Raw genomic sequence first — 19,081 nt, forward strand, 5'->3', positions numbered from 1 at the left:
ATATATATGTATGTATTTCATTTTGTTTGCCAACATTTCTTCAACATGCCTGCCAGAGAACACACTAATTAAATGGCAATTAATGTGAGTGAAACCCAACCTTGAGACAAAGAATGCAGCTTTTTGTTCATTGCACTTGGTGGCGGTTCAGACTGCCTGCAGAGGAATTCGCAAAAAGAAAAAAAATAAAAATAAAAGATTCTGGGCAGCCTTATTTCCAAAGCTGTTCTGGGAATTGACCTCTTGGTTCTGTGTGGGCAAAGTGAGTCGAGTTGGAACTAATCCGAAGGTAAAGAAGCTGCTCCTGTGTTGCTGAAGCATGGAAGATAGGRAACACCTGCAATCTGGGGTTCAGAAAGGCAGCTTCATGGATTTGGTCTGCCCCTCTGCAAAAATGTCAAGTTAAGGGACACAAATAAAACCATGAAGGGGCCACTGGTCTGTGAACAGTAGAAAAAAATTGCTCGCTACTTGTTATTTTGCCACTTATCGATTGCTTCCCTGATTTTTTTCCCTCTTTGCTTGCCTTTCTGAATGTAGGGATTTCAGTTGGTGAGATGTGTTGAGCATGGTTGGGTTTGAGGGGAATGAGCTGCAAGAATGAGCTAATGTACCATAGTATGCTTAAAACTAGACCAGAATTTGAGTGAGCTTAGGCAGAGTCTTTTTATTTTCTTCTGTCCAAATCCGGCTCTCTTCAATTACCAGCCCAGTCTAAGGTAACGAGGCTATGTGAAGGTGAGAGCCAGCACCTCGGGGACTGTCCATGTGTGAGAGAGCACTAACAAGCAGGAGTGTACAGTAGCCTGTAGCTATACCAGTGTTCCTGTTACTTTGAGTCAGGGGATATCTGACCACAATACAACTTTCAGAAAAAGCCATATAGGCAGAACTTGTGCCAATTATTACAACACTTWGAACAGAAGCAAAGCTAAATGATCTAAGGGTTAGATTAGCATGGTGAACTTTAATGTAAAGAAAAAGTATTGTAGCAAACACTAGTTAAAGGCCTAACAACCCTTAAAGACATGCAGATTCCTAAACTAAGATCACCTTTTGATGAAAAGGATGGAATTACAGTCATTTTAGTCAAACTTATGAGATCTTTTATGCTGATTACATTGCTGTAGTCAGTAAATTTGTCACATGATGTGAGTAGAACCACTTACAACTCAACGTGATAAAGACAAGGAACTGGTGGATCAGAAAAGGGTCAGGACACTGAGGACCCCTTTTTCCATTCAGGGGGTCACTGTAGATATTGGAGAGAAATATGAATACTGGGAGTGCTCATTGACCATAAACTGGACTAGGTACAGTGTGTGGTACAGAATGTGGTTAATAGTTTTGTCCTGCTCTAACTTTTTCAGGCACTCTATCAACTTCTTCTTGTATCCACTTCTTGGATCTCTTTTCTGTGGCTCGTATGTGGTCGTGTCACTAAGGAGTGTCATAACCTTCTCATGGTAGTCTTTCTGGTTCAAAATCACTGTGCACCTTCCTTTGTCTGCTGGGAGGATGATGATGTTCTTGTCCTTGCTGAGGGTGGTGAGAGCATCTCTCTCTTCTCTACTGATGTTGGAAGGTGGKKRTTTGGCATTGCTGAGACAGGCTGAAACTTTGTTCCTAAGTTGTTACGTTATGATAAAGATTAGTTCACCCCAAAGATCCAGTTCCCTGGCAAAAACAGAGTAATATAGCATATGCTGTTAAGTGTCAGGAGGACTGTGATCAGTCATACATTGGGGAAACAAAACAGCCACTGTTCAAAAGAATGAGCCAGCACAGATGAGCTACTTCATCGTGTCAGGACTCTGCAGTTTAGACTCATCTACAGGCCAGTGGTCACTCTTTCAGGGATGAAGATGTTCTCATTCTTGATAGAGAGGAATGTTGGTTTGAGAGAGGAGTAAAGRAAGCCATCTTTGTGAAGAAAAACCATCCACCATTAAACAGAAGAGGTGGAGGCCTTGATGTCCAGTTATCCTCCTCCTACAATGCTGTTATTGCAAGTGTGACTCAGCCCCCTGTGAGCAAAAGGTGTGAATCAGGGCCCCAATGATAGTCAGGTGATGGAGCACATGACCCTCTATGAACAATAGAGGTAGCCAAGCCTATTGTTAGGCAATGACTCTATTTTGCATGTGACTAACCTGTTTGTCCACCATGTGGAGGCAGTGCTCTTAAGGCTGAGTTCACCTGAAATTCATCAGAMYGAAGAAGTCTCTTGGACGAGAGACAAAACTTTTCACTAAAGAAGAACCCRTCCAGAGGATCTACTTATTTTTTTTCTTTTTGATTTTTTTTCTACCTGAATTACTGAGATGCATCAAGACATTGTGTTTGGTAGATTATTTCTTTGTAACACTGCTTCTTGGCAACCTCATGGACACCTGATTGGCAGTGCCTGGGGGTACCAGAAGCTTCAAACAAGTGTCAATATCAATGACAAAATAATATGTTTGGCAGAGAAGATTTGGCAATTTTTTCATGTGCGCAACCCACACACTCAAGCTCCGCTGCTTAAAATGCATGTTCCTTACAAATGTGACATTATTTAAAAGGCAAATTAACAGATTTTCTGACAGTGTAAGGTTTATAGCCAAGAAGCATGATTACAACAAAAAAATAATCTACTAAAAAGATAATTTTATTACTTTTGTGCTAGGTTTATGTATGTATATTTATTTACATTGATATTCTTTGTATGCATTTTATACCCTTGCATGGAACAACTGTTACAAAGTATTTTTTCCTCCTGGGAATAGTAAAGTATCCCAATTCTGACATGTGTAATGACCCTCCGTACAATCAAATTCTCTCTCAACTTGACTGAGTTAAAGTCCCATTTATGTTGTTTAATTTTTCTAAATTGTGGTGGCCATCTGGAAGTGGTTTGACTCTAAAAGTTAATYACTAAAAGGTTAACAGTCAGTGATGAATTTCTGAGAGTTTCATTCAAATGCATCCAGCAATTCATATATATTAATTCAGTTTTTTTTAACAGMCAAACCTGTTGCCACCAACTGTTAATGTCAAAGTTTTAAACAAAGATGTTACACAGGAATCAAAGTATGTCTTGTGAATACTCTTAGCTAGTAGAAAACCAAATTTTAGCTCACCATTTAAAAAACAACTGAGTTATAGCTTTATTTGTGTTTGCTAATATGTATTAGCTGCTAAAGATATTTTGAATTGTGTTGACTCCAACTGATACTCAGTTGCAGATGTACATCCAACATTTGCTTAAAGTTTCATTAAACTCTGACCAGTGGTTTGTGATATTTCTTTAACAGATATACTACCGTTAGGTTGGGACGAATAGTAAATGCCAAAGTTTTGAGCAAAGACCTTGCAATGTGTGTTGCTTGGAGTGTTTGTTTTGGATGAAGACCAGCTGCTACCACATCAAGGTAGCTAAAGCTCTATCTTGTCTGAGTTTTGGAGATGCTTATGTTTTATTAAGACCGCTTGACTGTTGGTCAGTTTTAAATGACACCAAATGTCAATCAGTTGTAGATTGTCATCTGTTGATTACTTTCTGGCAGATTCATTAAAATAAGTCCAGTTTTTTCATGAGCTATTTTGCTAAAACAACCATCATATGCACACAGATACAGGTGAAAACATAATATTGCCTGTTTCTCAGGTAATAATTAAGTTTTGATAAACACAGCAAATGCTTTTTTACTACTCTGGGACTACTCAAACAGCAGCACAATTAGCAACTAAACAGTAGCTGTAAAGCAAAATATTTTTCACAGGAGTTGCTGAAAGAAAACTGAAGTCAAAGCGTGAGTGACTTGAGGTCGCCTTTATAAATGAGACTGAATAGTAGGGTACTGTCTCCTGGCACATCTCCTGCTTCACAGCTAACGGCTCCGGTTTAGACYGTATCATAACTCATTACTGCATGTTTAACACACACGCTGCTGATCTTTTAGTCAGGGCTGATGGATAAAGAAATACATTATTACGTTTATTGCTGGGTGAGTAGATGGGCCATTAACAATTGGAAGTAAAAAGCGTATGTGTGCACAATTTTTTTGTCACAGCCTCTAAAGCTTTCAGCAAATCTTTGCTGTAGACTGAAAGTTGGACCCAAACACAGGAAATGCTGAGGGGCAGTAAGACGCTGTGCCTGAGGGGTGCCGTCGTTGTTTCAGATGCAGGTACTCTGCTTCACAAACATCACACCAGGCAACCAGTTAACTCTCGTTTTTTTTCCCTGAAAGTACCCTGCCACCATCCACCCGCCCATTTCTTTCAACCTCCTTTCTGCAAATACATCTCTTTTCCCTAGTCCTTCCAGCTGACTTGGGCTGCTTGTACCTAATTTTTAAAAAAAGCTGCTGGTGTATAAGTTGCCCAAGCTACCTCTCACTTCATCTGAAAGCTTGTGATTGTCTCAGCAAGTCAGCATCGACACCTGAAACASGGTGCACACCTCCTGCAGTTTCTCWCTGCTGCAGCAATAACCCAGCTCAAGGCAGTTGTCTGTAGCTGTTTTCAGTGATGGATAAGAGATACAATCAAAAGCCCAGGGCTTTAATTACACTCCGTCTRTCTTGAGTGTCATAAGCAACCAACCACTAATTACCTCAAAGTGCTGATGCATTTCGTCTCTGCTTTGGAGGCAGGATGAGAACCCAAGTGATGCAAACAGACCAGGAGCTGGACCCAGYGATTTGGGAATGCAGAGCAGGAGCTTTCAACCATGATCCCTTGGCATAGATTACGTAACAGTATAGTAAAATATTCATGGCACACCATGGGGATGGAATCCTGGCTCCTCTSAAGTGCTGAGCAGACACTTCTCCCTCCGTCACACTAACTCTAAGAGGAACTTAAGGTATAAAACCAGAAGTGAGGAGCTAAAAATAATAGAAACTATTCCATTTGAAAACATTTTACCCTCAAATGTATTGATGTTAAAATATAGTGACTCAAATTAACTTTAAAACCACGCTAAATTAAGATCAAGTATTCCTTAAAGGGATGTGCTTTGTTTGTCGCTTTTCAACCCATAGACTTAATTTTTGTCATTTTCCCTGTGAGCTAGCAAAGCTTTTTTCTTTCCAGCTGAATAAAACTTAATATCCAAATATTGTTTGAGGTTTCCTCTTTAAAATGACATTTAAAATTGTCATTAGAAAAACCTAAATATAGGATTCAGACCAAATATCAAGGAGTTATCCTAATTAGGAAGACTAATTAAGGCATATCCCTGGAAACACTTGTGATATCAGGATGATCCACGTGTCGTAATAAGTCTAGAATCTGAATATGTGCTTAGGAAATTTAGACCAAATTTGATCATCTGTTTGATGTGATGGGTCATGTCACGTATTACCTCAGTTGGTCACCTTCTGTGTAGGTTCAACCCAGAATACAGACTTGAATACAAGGTGCTTAAGAAATAAACTGAGCTTATTATAAAATAAATTCAAATGTTGTGGCAGCAAAACTTGTATATCACTTGGGGAGACATAGAGAAATACACAAAGGCAGAGGAGGATGGGAGTCTATAATTTTTTTAACCTTGTGGACAGCCTTCCCAGAAGAGTTAAAGCTTCTAGCTGCAAAGGGTGGACCAACGTCATAGTGGTTAGGAATGGGATGTCACTAAAGCTCATATGTGAGTCAAGGCAGGCGAGCGAATACTTTTGGCAATATAGTGTATCTTGTGGCATAAAAAAATGTGACCAATGTCACATGATGGGCTCTGTAAAATACAAGTTAAGTGAACTCAAGCATCACTAAATAAAATAATCCTCATCAAGAAACACAAAAGAAAAGACTACTAATGATGACTAACCCAAAAATAAAAATCTTTAAAAATAACAGTGATTTTGTGTTCGCTGAGGATGATTAGCTGTTGCTATTTTGAATCATGTTGATTACAAAGGTTCAGTTGTAGATGTATATTCAGTGATTACTTTCTTTCAGTTAAAAAATTTATCAATTTGATATTTCAAATGATTTTTTGCTAACACAACAAACAGAAAATATTTTCACCAGTAAACTTTCCTGAGCTTTTGTAATAAGTTATACTTCTATACCCACATATGCCATCAACGTCTTCATAAATAAAAAATAAAATAAAATAACTTTTGCTTACTTGTCCTTCCAAATTACTTTATCACTCTACTATTCCACATTGTAAAATTCTGATTAATTCACAGTGGCCTCAGCTGCATTACTTTCTGTTTATATTTCATCTCCCTCAAGCTCATTCAGTGATTACCCTTATCTTACACAATGCATCTGGAAAACTGCCAGAAAATGAGTCTAATTTTGCTCCTCAACTCTCTATTTCCCAATGCACAGCTAAAGAATAAAAACTTAACTAACTTAATGACCAAATCATGATAACATCTCTCTAATTTGCATTAAACTTAGATATAATCAAAAACAATATTCTGTGGGGTCATTTATTTTGTAAAAAGTAAAAAAGGAAACCAAAGAACACAGTCACCCTTAATGTACTCGATTAACAAAAAAATGACATTATCTAACAAAAGGTTAGGAAATAAACAGATAAACAGCACTGTAAAACAGGCAAAATTTTACATATTAAAATAAAGGTTCAACAAGGAATAATATGTTTCTCTATGTTCAAAAATATATCTGCCTTATAAATACTCAATTTCAGTTACTGACCCTGTGGAATGCCACATTGTTTCCAAAATATGAAGAGCTGTTTTATTATTTTCACCTGAGGCCACTTCTAGGGCCCATATAAATCCCATTTTTTAGGCTTCTGACCCCTAATTTACACTACTTGCRTTCCGGCTCTGCTTCGCTCCGGTCCAAACTCCACAGCAAATACACACCCATTATAATCAATGAGAGTGTTTACACTGGCTGCGCACAGCGGCAGTGAGCGGCGGTGATCGGACGGTGATCCGTCAAAATTAGAACAGATCCTATTTCTGCCGGACTCCGGAGCTGCGCCAAAGCCAATTTCTAAAGATTACGTCRCACCAACAGGAAAAGAAACGAGCACAATATCCGTATTTTCAAAATAAGACACTATTAGGCTGGATAATTTGTCGGAATAATGTCGAAATTGCAGCTATGTTAATAAATATACGGACATATTTCTACACAAATGCTGTCAGAATGTATCGTTCTGTTTGGGAAGCAGATGGAAACATGTAGCATGAAGCAAATGTGTACACATACGATACACATGGATTTTATTTTGAAACATGACGTTTCAGAAAGCCGACAGCGAGAGTTTCAACATAGATACCAAAAGCCTTTATATCGTTGTTTTCAGCTGTGTTTGGAGTTCGTTTTTCACAGAATTAATTATTTTTTGCTGTGACTTCCACACTTATCACTGAATTTATCACGCAGTCTCCTACCTGCACGTCTGTCGGACCGGAGYGGAGGTAGGGTAAACTGGACTTGAAACACACAGCTGCGACTTGCGCACCGCAGCGGAGCAGAGCCGTACCGCATGTAATGTAAATTAGGGGTTATTTCCCCATCTTAGTGGTTCAGAAAAAAATGTTCTGCCTATCAAGTTCATAACAGAACATAAGTTGATTTCATGCTTTTAGGGCCTTCATGTTCTTTAGTGTTTGATCAAAATATCACAGGAATATTGAAAAATGTAAAGCCTAGATTTTAACAAAGGCTATCAACACTCAGTGACGTTTTGTTTGTGATGTTCTCAAACATCCATCCTTTATCGGCTGCTTGTTCAGACATCTCTTTCCACAGACACTTCTTTCAGCTCGTCCGAGAGGATTCTGAGGCTTCCACAGGCCAACTGAGTGCACTCCCTCTGGTATGTCTCCTACCAGTTGTACATGTCTACAGCATCTCCCTAGGAAGATGTCTAAGGCATCCTTACCAGATGCCTGAACCACCTCAACCTTCTCCTCTTGATGTGGAAGAGCAGCAACTCTACTCTGAGTCTCACCCAGATAAGTGAATGTCTCAAATTATCTCTAAGGGAGAGTTTGGCAAGTCTGTTGAAGATAACTTGACATAATAGTTCAGAAAGCCTCATTGAAAATAAAGAAAACTGAACGGGCTGAAAAATATGACCCCAACAGAATATAAATATATCAATACAGCACCACAAAAACTAAATGCAACTTTTCTGCACTCCTAGAGACTCCAGGTACACAACAAAATGCATTTACCAGCTAAAAAGATGGATTTTGTATGATATGTTCTTTTAAAACAAATATTATCTTAATTTAAAACTCTTTGAAAGACGGCAGACAATATGTATTCCTTCAAACAATGCCAGTCCTTTAGTTCTTGTATAAAGTTTTTCACTTGTTTTGCAAATCAAAAAAATTGGCCAAAGTTGACCGTGTCTTTCCATCAGACCTGGCACAGAGCAATTTATTGTCATTCTGCAATTTTGCTGTAATTTGCTGATTAAATTCAACTATATTTTCCAACCAATGCCTCTCAAACCATGTCACTTCAAGGACAAACTAAAAATTATGCGATTGCACCAAGTGATGAGGAAAAACACACCATTCCCTGCTTGTGTGAAAAGTCTACGTCTACCAAATACAGAAGAAGTTTTTATATGCAACGGCACAGAACAAAACAAACGTAGAGGACCTAAATAGGAATCTGAGAGGAGAGGAAGATTAAAGACAAAAGGAAAATAATAAAAAAAAGTTCTGCACAGCAATGAATCTATAAATTGAAGCAAAAATGTAGTTAGGTACGAGGAGCAGGTCCCAGAACAAAAACTTAACACATGATCTGGCTGAAAATACAAATAATTCCATTTACTGACAGATACAATCAGTAAACGAAAAGTAACTTTATGTTGAGAAAAAACAGACTCTGAGTACAGAGACTGGCAAAAACATGAAAGTCAAGATAACCTTAAAAAATAGGCAAAATAGCACATAAAACAGGAAACACCTAAATAAAATCCTAAGACAAAACCTCACAAACTATAAAACACAACCTGCGTGGTTTTCTCCTGAGACTGTTTTTCCTGTTTCAGATATCAAAGCATGTGTGTTTGCTGTCTCTTGACATTAGCTGCTTTTTTGACTCATATTTGTTGAACTGTTTCCTGCTCAGAGGAAAGCAGGAACTTCTGGATTATTCTCCTCTCAGAAATTTACTAAGTTGATCTCAAGGTCCTGTCAGGAGGTCAGAACCATTTAAGGTCTTTGTTTATTTAAATAGGTTGCTTATGTTGCTTATGTGTTTCCAACCATTAGTTTAATCTAAGACAGAATCTATGTTGCACAAAACTCATAGATAAAACATTTTCTATGTCAAATATCACTGTGTATAAGACATTGCAGCTCCATCCTCTTTAGAGCGAAAGAACAGTGGGAGAGGGTAAAAAAAAAACTAAATAGTATGTTCCCCTGCAGGATTTGGCACACAATTTTAGAACAGCATCCTACCCAAACAGAGGCTTGCCAATTAGCTGTGTGTGAAGATGTCTCACAGGCCAGTGAGTGGACAGGCCGTGCTCTGGTAGGTCATTTACCCCCTGTAAGAAGTGCTGCCAGCGTTGGCAGCCTTGTTTTGTGGAAAACGTATTAATGGCTTGTTGAGTTTAGCACAAGTTGCTTCCCATGATTCCTCTGCCTCCCTGGCTTTTGCATTTCAAAAAAATTGTAAACCTTTTTATTTATTTATTTATTTATTATTACTTTTTTTTGCTTTGATGCATGCCCTCTTCTATTGAAGACAACAATGATTTGGATGCTGAATTTCACCTTTTTCTGACTTATGAAACAATTCCTGGATGTCGTGACTTTGTTTGAGCAGAATGGCTCATTATAGATTACCATGGAGACGTCTTCAAACAAGGAAGTGAATATAAAAAAAACAATTCTATTCATTCTAAGAAGATTTGACATGCGTCATAGGATGAGATATCTAACGCATGTTTGAAGCCAGACATCTTTCTTCAGTTCAACGAGGCAGTTCCCGTGTGAGACACATCACCAGTTTCCCTTTTTTGCTCAGCGATGAGGATAATTAGACTCTGCGTTCCCATGATAGCAAAGGTTGCTTGACAGGTCTGAGCATGTCACTGGAAAAAGACTACCAAAAATAGTTCATTCTGTGTTTTCTAAAGAAATCAAAAGAGTGTTGGGGTATAGCCTTTATTCCACCAGACTTGTGACAAACCAGTAAGGTATTTCCAGACCGAATATGCTGGATTCAATATGCATCTCTTTGTTGAGCTGTAACACAGCTGTAGAAGGGCAGTCGAGTTAAATCAATGACACAGCAGGTGATTTAGGCTTCATCTTCTACGTGTCCCTTTAGAAAGCTGAATCTGAAGACAGAGCAAAGTCTTCACATTGAACTATTTGTTCATGAGCACCAGTGCAAGCCCAGATTATTTTTTTCCTCCAAATTAAAATCTCAATGGATAAGATACCGAGAAAGAAAGCTGATCAGTGATGCTTAAAGCTCAAATACAGTCAGCATGAATAAATGAAAGCAGTAATTCCTAAACGTGTGATGCTGGGATGTTATACAGTAGATTTACACTTATGACCACCTCCTATATGTTTTTATCTTTATTTTGCCTTTACCTATAAAAAAAAAAGCTCCCTGAGGCTAGAGAGCACATTGTTTTGTTTTGTTTTTTTTTATTGTTGGGTTCATTGTGTCTTTAATGAATTTCTTGTGATGTAGGAAAACATTAGATGGATCTTAAATGTTAATTTTAATAGATTAAGGTTGTGGTCTGTGGCCACAGCAATTCTTATCTCACTGCCAACGATACAATCTATAAAAAATATTGTATGTGAGCAGGAAACGTTGATGCTACAGGATCCAATTCATCACTTTATCAAAATGTGTTGATTTCACACGATGACAATATTTGCAGTTTAATACAACAAAACAAAAGAATGAGACAATATATTTCTATCTAACTGTAATGTGAATTTTGAGCAAACCTTTAAAATGTCACAAAAAATACAAAATTAGGCGTGTTTCCTCTATTTGTTTAGAGCAAATCAACCAGGCTATGTAAAGCGTAATTTCGTCTAACGTTGCCGATAGGCTTTAGTAAACAGAAAATACAGATTGCAACAGGGATCATACATTTCTGGACAATGGAGAGACATTTTTAAGAATGTGTTGCTATTAGGCACCTTGTAACTGATCTGCCGTATCAGTTTCGACATTATCAAGCGAGCATAAAAACTTTTTAGCAAAACAGAAGTGKTTTTTTCAAACTTTGCCATTTCCATGAACCTTTTCTGATGCAATACTTCAAAAATGTGCGTTAAAAACTTTGATTGAAACACTGTATTTTCATTTAAACAATATAGTGCATATTTTAAAAAATGACCTTATGGAAAGCTTTTGTTTTATATTTATATTATTTTTAAAATGTGAGGCACTATTAGCAAAAAATACAACTGCTCAGCAGTAGATGGAGAATGGCAACAAATAAATGACAAGAAAACTCTGAGTAACTCAACAACAATTTCTATACTATGAACTTTTAATAAACGAGGTACACTTTCACAAAATTGTGTTTTGTCTGCTAACAAATAGGAAACGTATGACCTCATATTGACATTCATAAGCTGCAGTAAACAAACAGTATCATCATTATAATAGCAGTGATGCCAGTAAAACTGTTTAGTTGGAGTGAGAATTTTAAACCTGATGGACTAAAATATGATAATAGAGCAATTGGCAGCATGATAACTTAGTGCAAAGATCTTCAACCCTGCTCCTCGTGACCCACTTTCCTGTATGTTATGGCTACTTCCCTTCTTTGGCATACCTGATTCAAATAACTAAATTACTTACTCAGAATGTCATCAAGTTTAGCAGATGCCTGTCAATCACTCATTCATTTCAGTCAGGTGTGTTGAAGCCAGGGAACATCTAAAACATGCAGAATAGTGGGTCATAAAGAACAGGGTTGAAGGCCTCTGGCTTTGCGGTGAGCACTGTTGACTCACTGCAAGAAGTCCAGGTTTGACCTGTAGGATGTTTCAGTGAGGAGTTTGCATGTTCTCCTCATGTTTGTTTGATTGTTCTCAAGGTACACCAGTTTCCTCCCACAGTCCAAAAACATGTATGTTCAGGCTGCTTTCAGGTCCTGGTCTTCCTTGACAAGGAAATCTGTGATCTCGATGAGGATTTGTCAGGCTTAATAAATAAATTAAACTTATTGATAATACTGCCCCGTGGCAAATCTGAACTCTGAAAACAAAAATGCCTTAAGGTCTGTTTCTTCTTTAAGTTCACACTGAACTCAGCTCACATATTCTAATGTGAAGTTTGTCTTTACTTGCTCAAATCCAATTTTTGACTTTATTTTTGTATATTTTGCCTGGTCATTCACATTGCAAGTACAATCAGACTTCAATGTGAACAGTTTAGAGATCAGCAAGTGCAGAAGAAGGTGCATCAAATGCAGAATAAAGGTGCTATAAATGTGTTGGCATGTATGTATCAATTCTGTTGTTGTGCAATTAGAATAGACTAAATTATTATTTGGCATGATTGTTTCATCCAATGTTTTCCTTTGATCATTCTGCAAAGAACAACTGTTCATTATGTACAGCCTAACATGGTCATTTTGACCCACATGTACATCAGAGGAATAACCAGATATTTGTAGAAACAAACTTGCTTGATAACTCCTATAGGTAAAATAATTAGGTTTTATTCATCCCAGATGTTAGAAGCTGATAGATTGTTAGTCTGTTTTACTGATCCAATCACCTCATGCATACAAATAAATCAGAACAAATTGGCTAATCTCCATATACAGTATCTACATTATACATGTATTGTATAGTCCTTGAGGGGTTAAATAAATTCATAAAGACTGAACTTACTGATCTCTAATCACTGAAATGTTGGTGAAAGGTCTTTTTTCCTGTGTGTAAGAGAATGTTAGAGTTTGCAACCAGTGCCTTCTAGCTGTTGYCTGAAGAAAACAGTATTTTGACACATTCTTCATGCTCAGTAGTTTAAATGCACTTCATTCTGACAGTGAAGTGCTAGTAATAAAACTGTCTTGTAATATATTTTGTACATTTGTATCCGTGGAGCCAACATGGTGACGAAACTCATTCTCTGAACACTATATTCAACAATAGTCCAGAGAGATCACAGAGCCATGCATGGCTTCCTTAAATTAATTAGATGAGGGCTAGATTAAGACTCTCGGGCAAATCATTGTCATTAGTGAAGTGAATTAGGGTGTAATGACAGGCACATAGGTTTCTGAGCAAGGTGGAATAAATGTCAGAAACGAAGACAGCTGAAAGGAGAGACAAAATGTCAAAACCMGAGAAAGTGTGGAAAAGCTGACTAAAAGTATGCAATAAAATCTTTCTCATTTGTGTTTGTTTCCATATTTGTTAAAGTTTTGAAGGCATATTGTCATTTTTGCAGCAAACGAAATTTTAAATACAAGAAAAAGTAATAAAAGTGGATAACTGACCTTAAAAAGGCGCAAAATGTTGGCCACCATGATTGACACGGAGCTGGAGGAAGCGCCGATCACCCCCACCACCCTCTCTGGCTTCGTGATAATAGGCGGCCCTCCACTGAGACACTTGACATCGGTTGAGTCTTTCTCAATCAGCGCCTGGACAAATGTCAGCGACTGCTCCAGAGCATGGGTGTCCCGGGAGCAGGTGTCCAAGATGCGGGCCCCCAGCGTGATGTTAGGCAGCAGCTCATTGTCGTTATTGATACGGTCCAGGGCAAATAGCATGGCCTCCAACCTGTGGATCCCTTTCTCCTTCTTCAGCTCCCCACAGGCTTTTCCGTCGTTCCCCCTCGCATGCACAGGGAAAAGGCCACCCAGAGATATGTCTCCATCAATACGTATCGAGTTGAGGTGTGTGTGGCCTGGCATTTTGGGCTTGGCTGCCAAGGTGATCGTGAAATAACTAGCCAGCAGCAACACCCAGCAGAAAACATCTTTGTGACGGCCATTCCACAGTCTCTTAAAGCCTCCTCGCAGAGTCATAATGAATGGCTAAATCCACATCCAAATACAAATTCAAGTCTTTTGAAAGTGAAAGAGGCGTGCGCACATAAATCCACACACACACATGCAAATGTCCCGGAGGTTAGTTGCAATGCCTTTTCAGTTGTCTTCAGAAGTCTCTTCTCATGATTTCTCACTCTGGCTCAAAGTCAGCAGCACTAATTACGCCGCCTCACTCTGTTTATTTCCCCTTCATTTCTTTTTTTCTTCCTTGTGTTTTACTCCTCTCCTACACCTGAGAGCGGTGGATACATGCAGTAACTAAACAGTACAGAGTGTGCCGAAGCAAAGTCCACAGAGAATGCTCTCATAAGGCAAGAACAAAGATGGGAAGCTTGCCTCTTCTTTTGTTTTTCCTTTTTCAAAAGCCCACAATTACATTCGGCTTTCCTCGTGCTGTGTCAAGCAGACAGCAAGTCACAGTGAGGTCCACATCAGGCTCCTGCAAAGAGAGAGAAGACAGAGACAATCAGAAAACAGCAGACACAGCAAATTATGGAAATACAGCTGGAGGAGAAAGATGAAACCACATCTCAGTAAAGATGTGTCTATTTACAAAGCGGGCGAAGACAAGCTGCTGTATCATGATTTCTGTTTCAATCATAGTGGACCTCAGACACCGAGGGCTCTGGTCAAGATTTTTTAATTCAGGCAAAAATAAAACCCAGCCTTCTGCAATGGAAATCTGCACTGTGTTGCTCTCGGTGCTTCTACTGCCTTCAGTGCAGAGTAATGAATTATTTCTGTGTTCCTTGAGCATGAGTGATTTGCTTTTGCTTGGCACAGTTTCATAAGCTTCATACAGTAGCTGTGCACTGCTCTCCATGTAGATTGTCCTCAGAGTCTTTTGACACTAGATTATGAAGTACACAAACATTAGGAGCATGATTTTCTCAAGATATGAGCAACGCACCTTCTCATTGCATGGCTGAGCACATTGGGTTTCTATAACGCCAATTCCAGTGAAGTTGGGAAGTTGTGTAGAAAAAAAACTATGATGATTTTCAAATGCTTTTCAAACTGTATTCAGTTTAATACACTACAGAGACAGGATATTTAATGTTTAAATAGATAAACTTTATTGATTTTTGAAAATCTTAACTTGATTTGAATATGATGCCTGCAACACATTCCAGAAAAGCTGGGACAGGGTCATGTTTGCCTTTGTGTTTCATCACCTTTTCTTTTAACTCAATCGTTTGGCAACTGAAGACACTGTTGAAACATTGTTGCTGGATTTTTTTTTTCCCATTCATGCTTGATGAACAACTTCAGTTGCTCAAGAGTTTGGGGTCTCTGTTGTATTTTGCTCTTCATAATGCTCCACACGTTTTCAATGAGAGACAGGTCTGGACTGCAGCCAGGCCACTCTAGTACCTGCACTCTTTTACTTCGAAGYYACGCTGTTGTAACAAGTGCAGGATGTGGCATTGTCTTGCTGAAATAAGCTAGATGTCCCTGGAAAAAATGAGGCTTTAATGGCATCATGTGTTGCTCCAAAACATGTATGTAGCTTTCAGCATTAATGGTGTCTTCACAGATGTGGAAGTTACCCATGCCATGGGCACTAATACACCCCCATACCATYAGAGATGCTGGATTTTGAACTTCGCTCTGATAACAATCCAGACAGTCCTCTTTCTCCTTGGCACGGAGGACACAACGTCCATGATTTCCAAAAAATTTTTGAAATGTGGACTCTTCAGACCACAGGGCACTTTTCCACTTTCTGGGTGTTGTTGATATCTGGCTTTGGCTTTGCATGGTAGAATTTTAACTTACACGTGTAGATGTAGAGACGAACTGTGTTCATTTGCTGTTTACTTGCAGAGATTTGTCCAAATTCTCTGAAACGTTTGATGATGATAAGGACTGCAGATGATGCAATCCCTATAAATTCCTTGCAATTGTACATTGAGAAATGTTCTTAAACTGTTGGACTCTTTGCTCACACAGTTGTTCACAAAGTGGTGAACCTCCCACCATCCTTTCTTATGAACGACTGAGCCTTTCAGGGATGCTCCCTTTATACCCATCATGATACTCAGCTGTTTCCACTGAACCTATTCACCTGTGGAATTCTCTAAGCAGGTGTTTTAGAGCATTCCTCAACTTTCCCAGTCTTTTGTTGCCCTTGTCCCAGCTGTTGTGGAACATGTTGCTGCCATCAAATTCAAAATTGAATATTTGAAAAAAAAAACAATAAAGTTTATCCATTTGCACAACAAGTATTCTGTTTTTTTTTTGTAGTGTAATCAATTAAATATATGTTGAAAAGGATTTGTAAATCATCGTATTCTGTTTTATCTATGATTTACACAAACTTAATTGGAATTGAAGTTGTACAAAGAGATCTGGAGGACACAGTGGGAGAAACCTGCATCTATCCATGTATTTTTCAATTGACCATTACACACTCCCCCTCTCACACACACACACATCTGCCAGGCCTCACCTCATGCTGATTTTTTATGCTACCATTCAGCTCCCTGCTGTGGCGTGGCCGGCAACAGAGGACACAAGGGGCAGAATTTCRTTCAGGTTGACGAAATTGCACTACGGTTGCACCAGCTGTCAAACCTATCACTTTAGAGATGTGATACTTTGCAGTTATTTTAATGAAGAAGAAAGCACCATGGTTGTCAGTGCTGGCTTTTTAATTGCAACTTTTTTGTGTAATCAAAAAGACGTGTTTTTTTCTTTATTTATTTATTTGTTGGAACTACAAGCTTGGAGTGACGGTGTCAAGAGATTTGCTACTAATCATGAATTTTAGACAGCTTTGCTGTCTGCTCGCCACGTGTGCATCTTTGCTTGCCTCAACTTTGGACATCAAATCAAATAATAAAGGCTCTTACTCAACAAAGTGACCTGTCATGAGCTGCCTCTCTCATCCTGCTGGGAAGCAAAAGGATATATTTAAATCACTCTGCACAAATCATCCCTCTAAAACACAGCATCCATAATGGATGAAAGCCTCGCAGTCACTGCAAAGCATCTCATTCTGTGAAAAAGGCTTCACAGAAAAGGACAAGGAAAAGATATTTACATCACCTTATTTCTGTTTTTTGAAAGTTAAAAATACACCAACGGGTTTAAAGGGGAGTCTGGGTAATGATGATGGTGCAATGCCTGCTTTTTAACCACCATTATAAAATGGAGGCAMCTTGTGCTTTAAAGAAGAAGCTCTCAGAGAGAAAGCAGATCACGGTTAATTATTCCTGCATGGGTGTAAATCAGTGGCAGAGGACAAAATGGACCTGCAGGCTCTCTTTGCTTCATTTGAAAAGCAATTCCTGCAAGTGGATATTGATAATTAATTTAGAAATTTATGTGACAATGTCTCATATCATACAGATAATTGGGCCGAAAAGGTGCAAGCACTTCTACGTTAAAGCTGGCTTTTTAATAGCTATTAGAAACCAATAAAGTCAAAGACATAAGGATCATTGCAAATAAATGTCACCAGAGCTGCACTCTGAGAACTGAGGCAGGGTTTTGTTCTGAGCTTTGACATCTGAAGATGATGTCTTCCCATCATCTCCAGCCCCCCCCCCCCCCCCCACACACACACACACACTTTTTTTGACAGGGAGGGGGTGACGGCAGTGGCCCTCCACTGTCACCACTCGCAGAACACTGCATACACAGTGGCAGCTTCAGCAGATGTTCAGTCACAAGGCCCAGATGGGCAGAGCAGACAAACATCAGCTGTCTGCAGAGGGTTGGGGGAAGTGGGACGTGGGGTGGGGGAGATTGAGGGGAAACTGTAGAATTCACACAAGATTCTGTCTCCAGTCACAGTGAGGATGTGCTCCAGTTTCCTCTTCGCTCAGTCCCCTGCTGCTGCCTGTGCACGGCCACACAGAAGGCTGACAGAACCACAGTTTCACTCCAGTAAAGGTCTCACTGAAATTACACACMCTGGATTCATTAGCCAATTCATTCATGTTGTAAAATAAAGCTTCTTCTACATGTTAGACAAGTGAAATCCCCACATTTGCTCTTTTCTTAGCTAAGTCACCAATTTACAACTTTTTTTTAGAAAATTAAATAAATATGGGTCAGGCTGACAGTATTTTGTGGTAATGTGATTTTCTTTCCTCGTATAGTTGCTGCTGAAAAGTGTGATATTTTAGAGCTGCCGTTAGGTGACAGTTTTTGTGATTTAGGGGATGGTGAAAAGGGTGGACACTATGGCACTTCAAAGGGAGATTTCTCAGGTGTACGCTACAAACAAAGAAGTATGAGCTGCACTTGTAAAGAAAACATTACGAAGACAAGTTTTCTTTTGTTGACAACAACAATCACAAGGTCTATTTTTGGTGTACTAATCAGTGGTGGCTGGTCAATAAGGGCCACAAGGGTGTCGCCCCACCACTATTTTTGGTACATATTTTTTTTAAATTAAAATTACAAAATAAAATGTCATAAATGTTTCAAAAAATATTGTATACATCTTTTCTGATAAATAAAATAAATAATTTAGTTATTGATGTGTAAATTTCTATTTTACTGAGCTTTTTCGTGTTGCGTCACTTCCGGGTCACGAGCTGTTCACAGCCCCAGATTCCCATAGACAAGTCATTGTAAGATTTTGGACATGCGCAGTAAGTCCCCAATGCAAAAGCATAGGTTGGCCTGGGGCTCAGCATGTGGCTGCCCTGCAGCTGACCTCACACAACCGGTAGTGGGTTACAGTGTGTAACAACTTTTTCAAGCATCAGGATCTAATCCAGCATGGATTAAAAGAGGTAAGAGAAAAGCTAAAATACTTTTGTAATGCTTGTTAAGTATACTATATTATATATTAATGGTGAACACAACTTAAAATAATATAATATATAATGTATTTTAATATTTTTATGTTTATGCTTTTAACAGATATTAGAATTTATTTTTCTCTCTGCTGCCTTTCATTTTATTATATTTTTTCTTCTATTATGCATAGTTTATTTTGTTTTTTAATGAAATAAATCCATTTTTAAAACAAAAAATATAATAGTTTACCTTAGAGGTGCAACAATTTGTTGCTATTAAAATAATATTAATTGTTCTCTATATATTAAATATATATTA

At 38.5% G+C, this 19,081-nt stretch overlaps 1 protein-coding gene across 1 annotated transcript in view; it reads right to left on the bottom strand.

Annotated features, from left to right (window-relative positions):
* LOC106516759 (metabotropic glutamate receptor 4) overlaps window positions 1–19,081 on the bottom strand; it is a 228,961-nt gene that overhangs the window by 178,726 nt on the left and 31,154 nt on the right. Inside the window, exon 3 of the mRNA XM_014007266.1 lies at window positions 13,448–14,444. Coding sequence (XP_013862720.1) covers window positions 13,448–13,981 — 534 coding nt within the window. The 5' untranslated portion in view covers window positions 13,982–14,444. The remainder of the gene's footprint in view (window positions 1–13,447; window positions 14,445–19,081) is intronic.

Source organism: Austrofundulus limnaeus, unplaced genomic scaffold, assembly GCF_001266775.1.
Source record: "Austrofundulus limnaeus strain Quisiro unplaced genomic scaffold, Austrofundulus_limnaeus-1.0 Scaffold41, whole genome shotgun sequence".
Classification (NCBI taxonomy): Eukaryota; Metazoa; Chordata; class Actinopteri; order Cyprinodontiformes; family Rivulidae; genus Austrofundulus; species Austrofundulus limnaeus.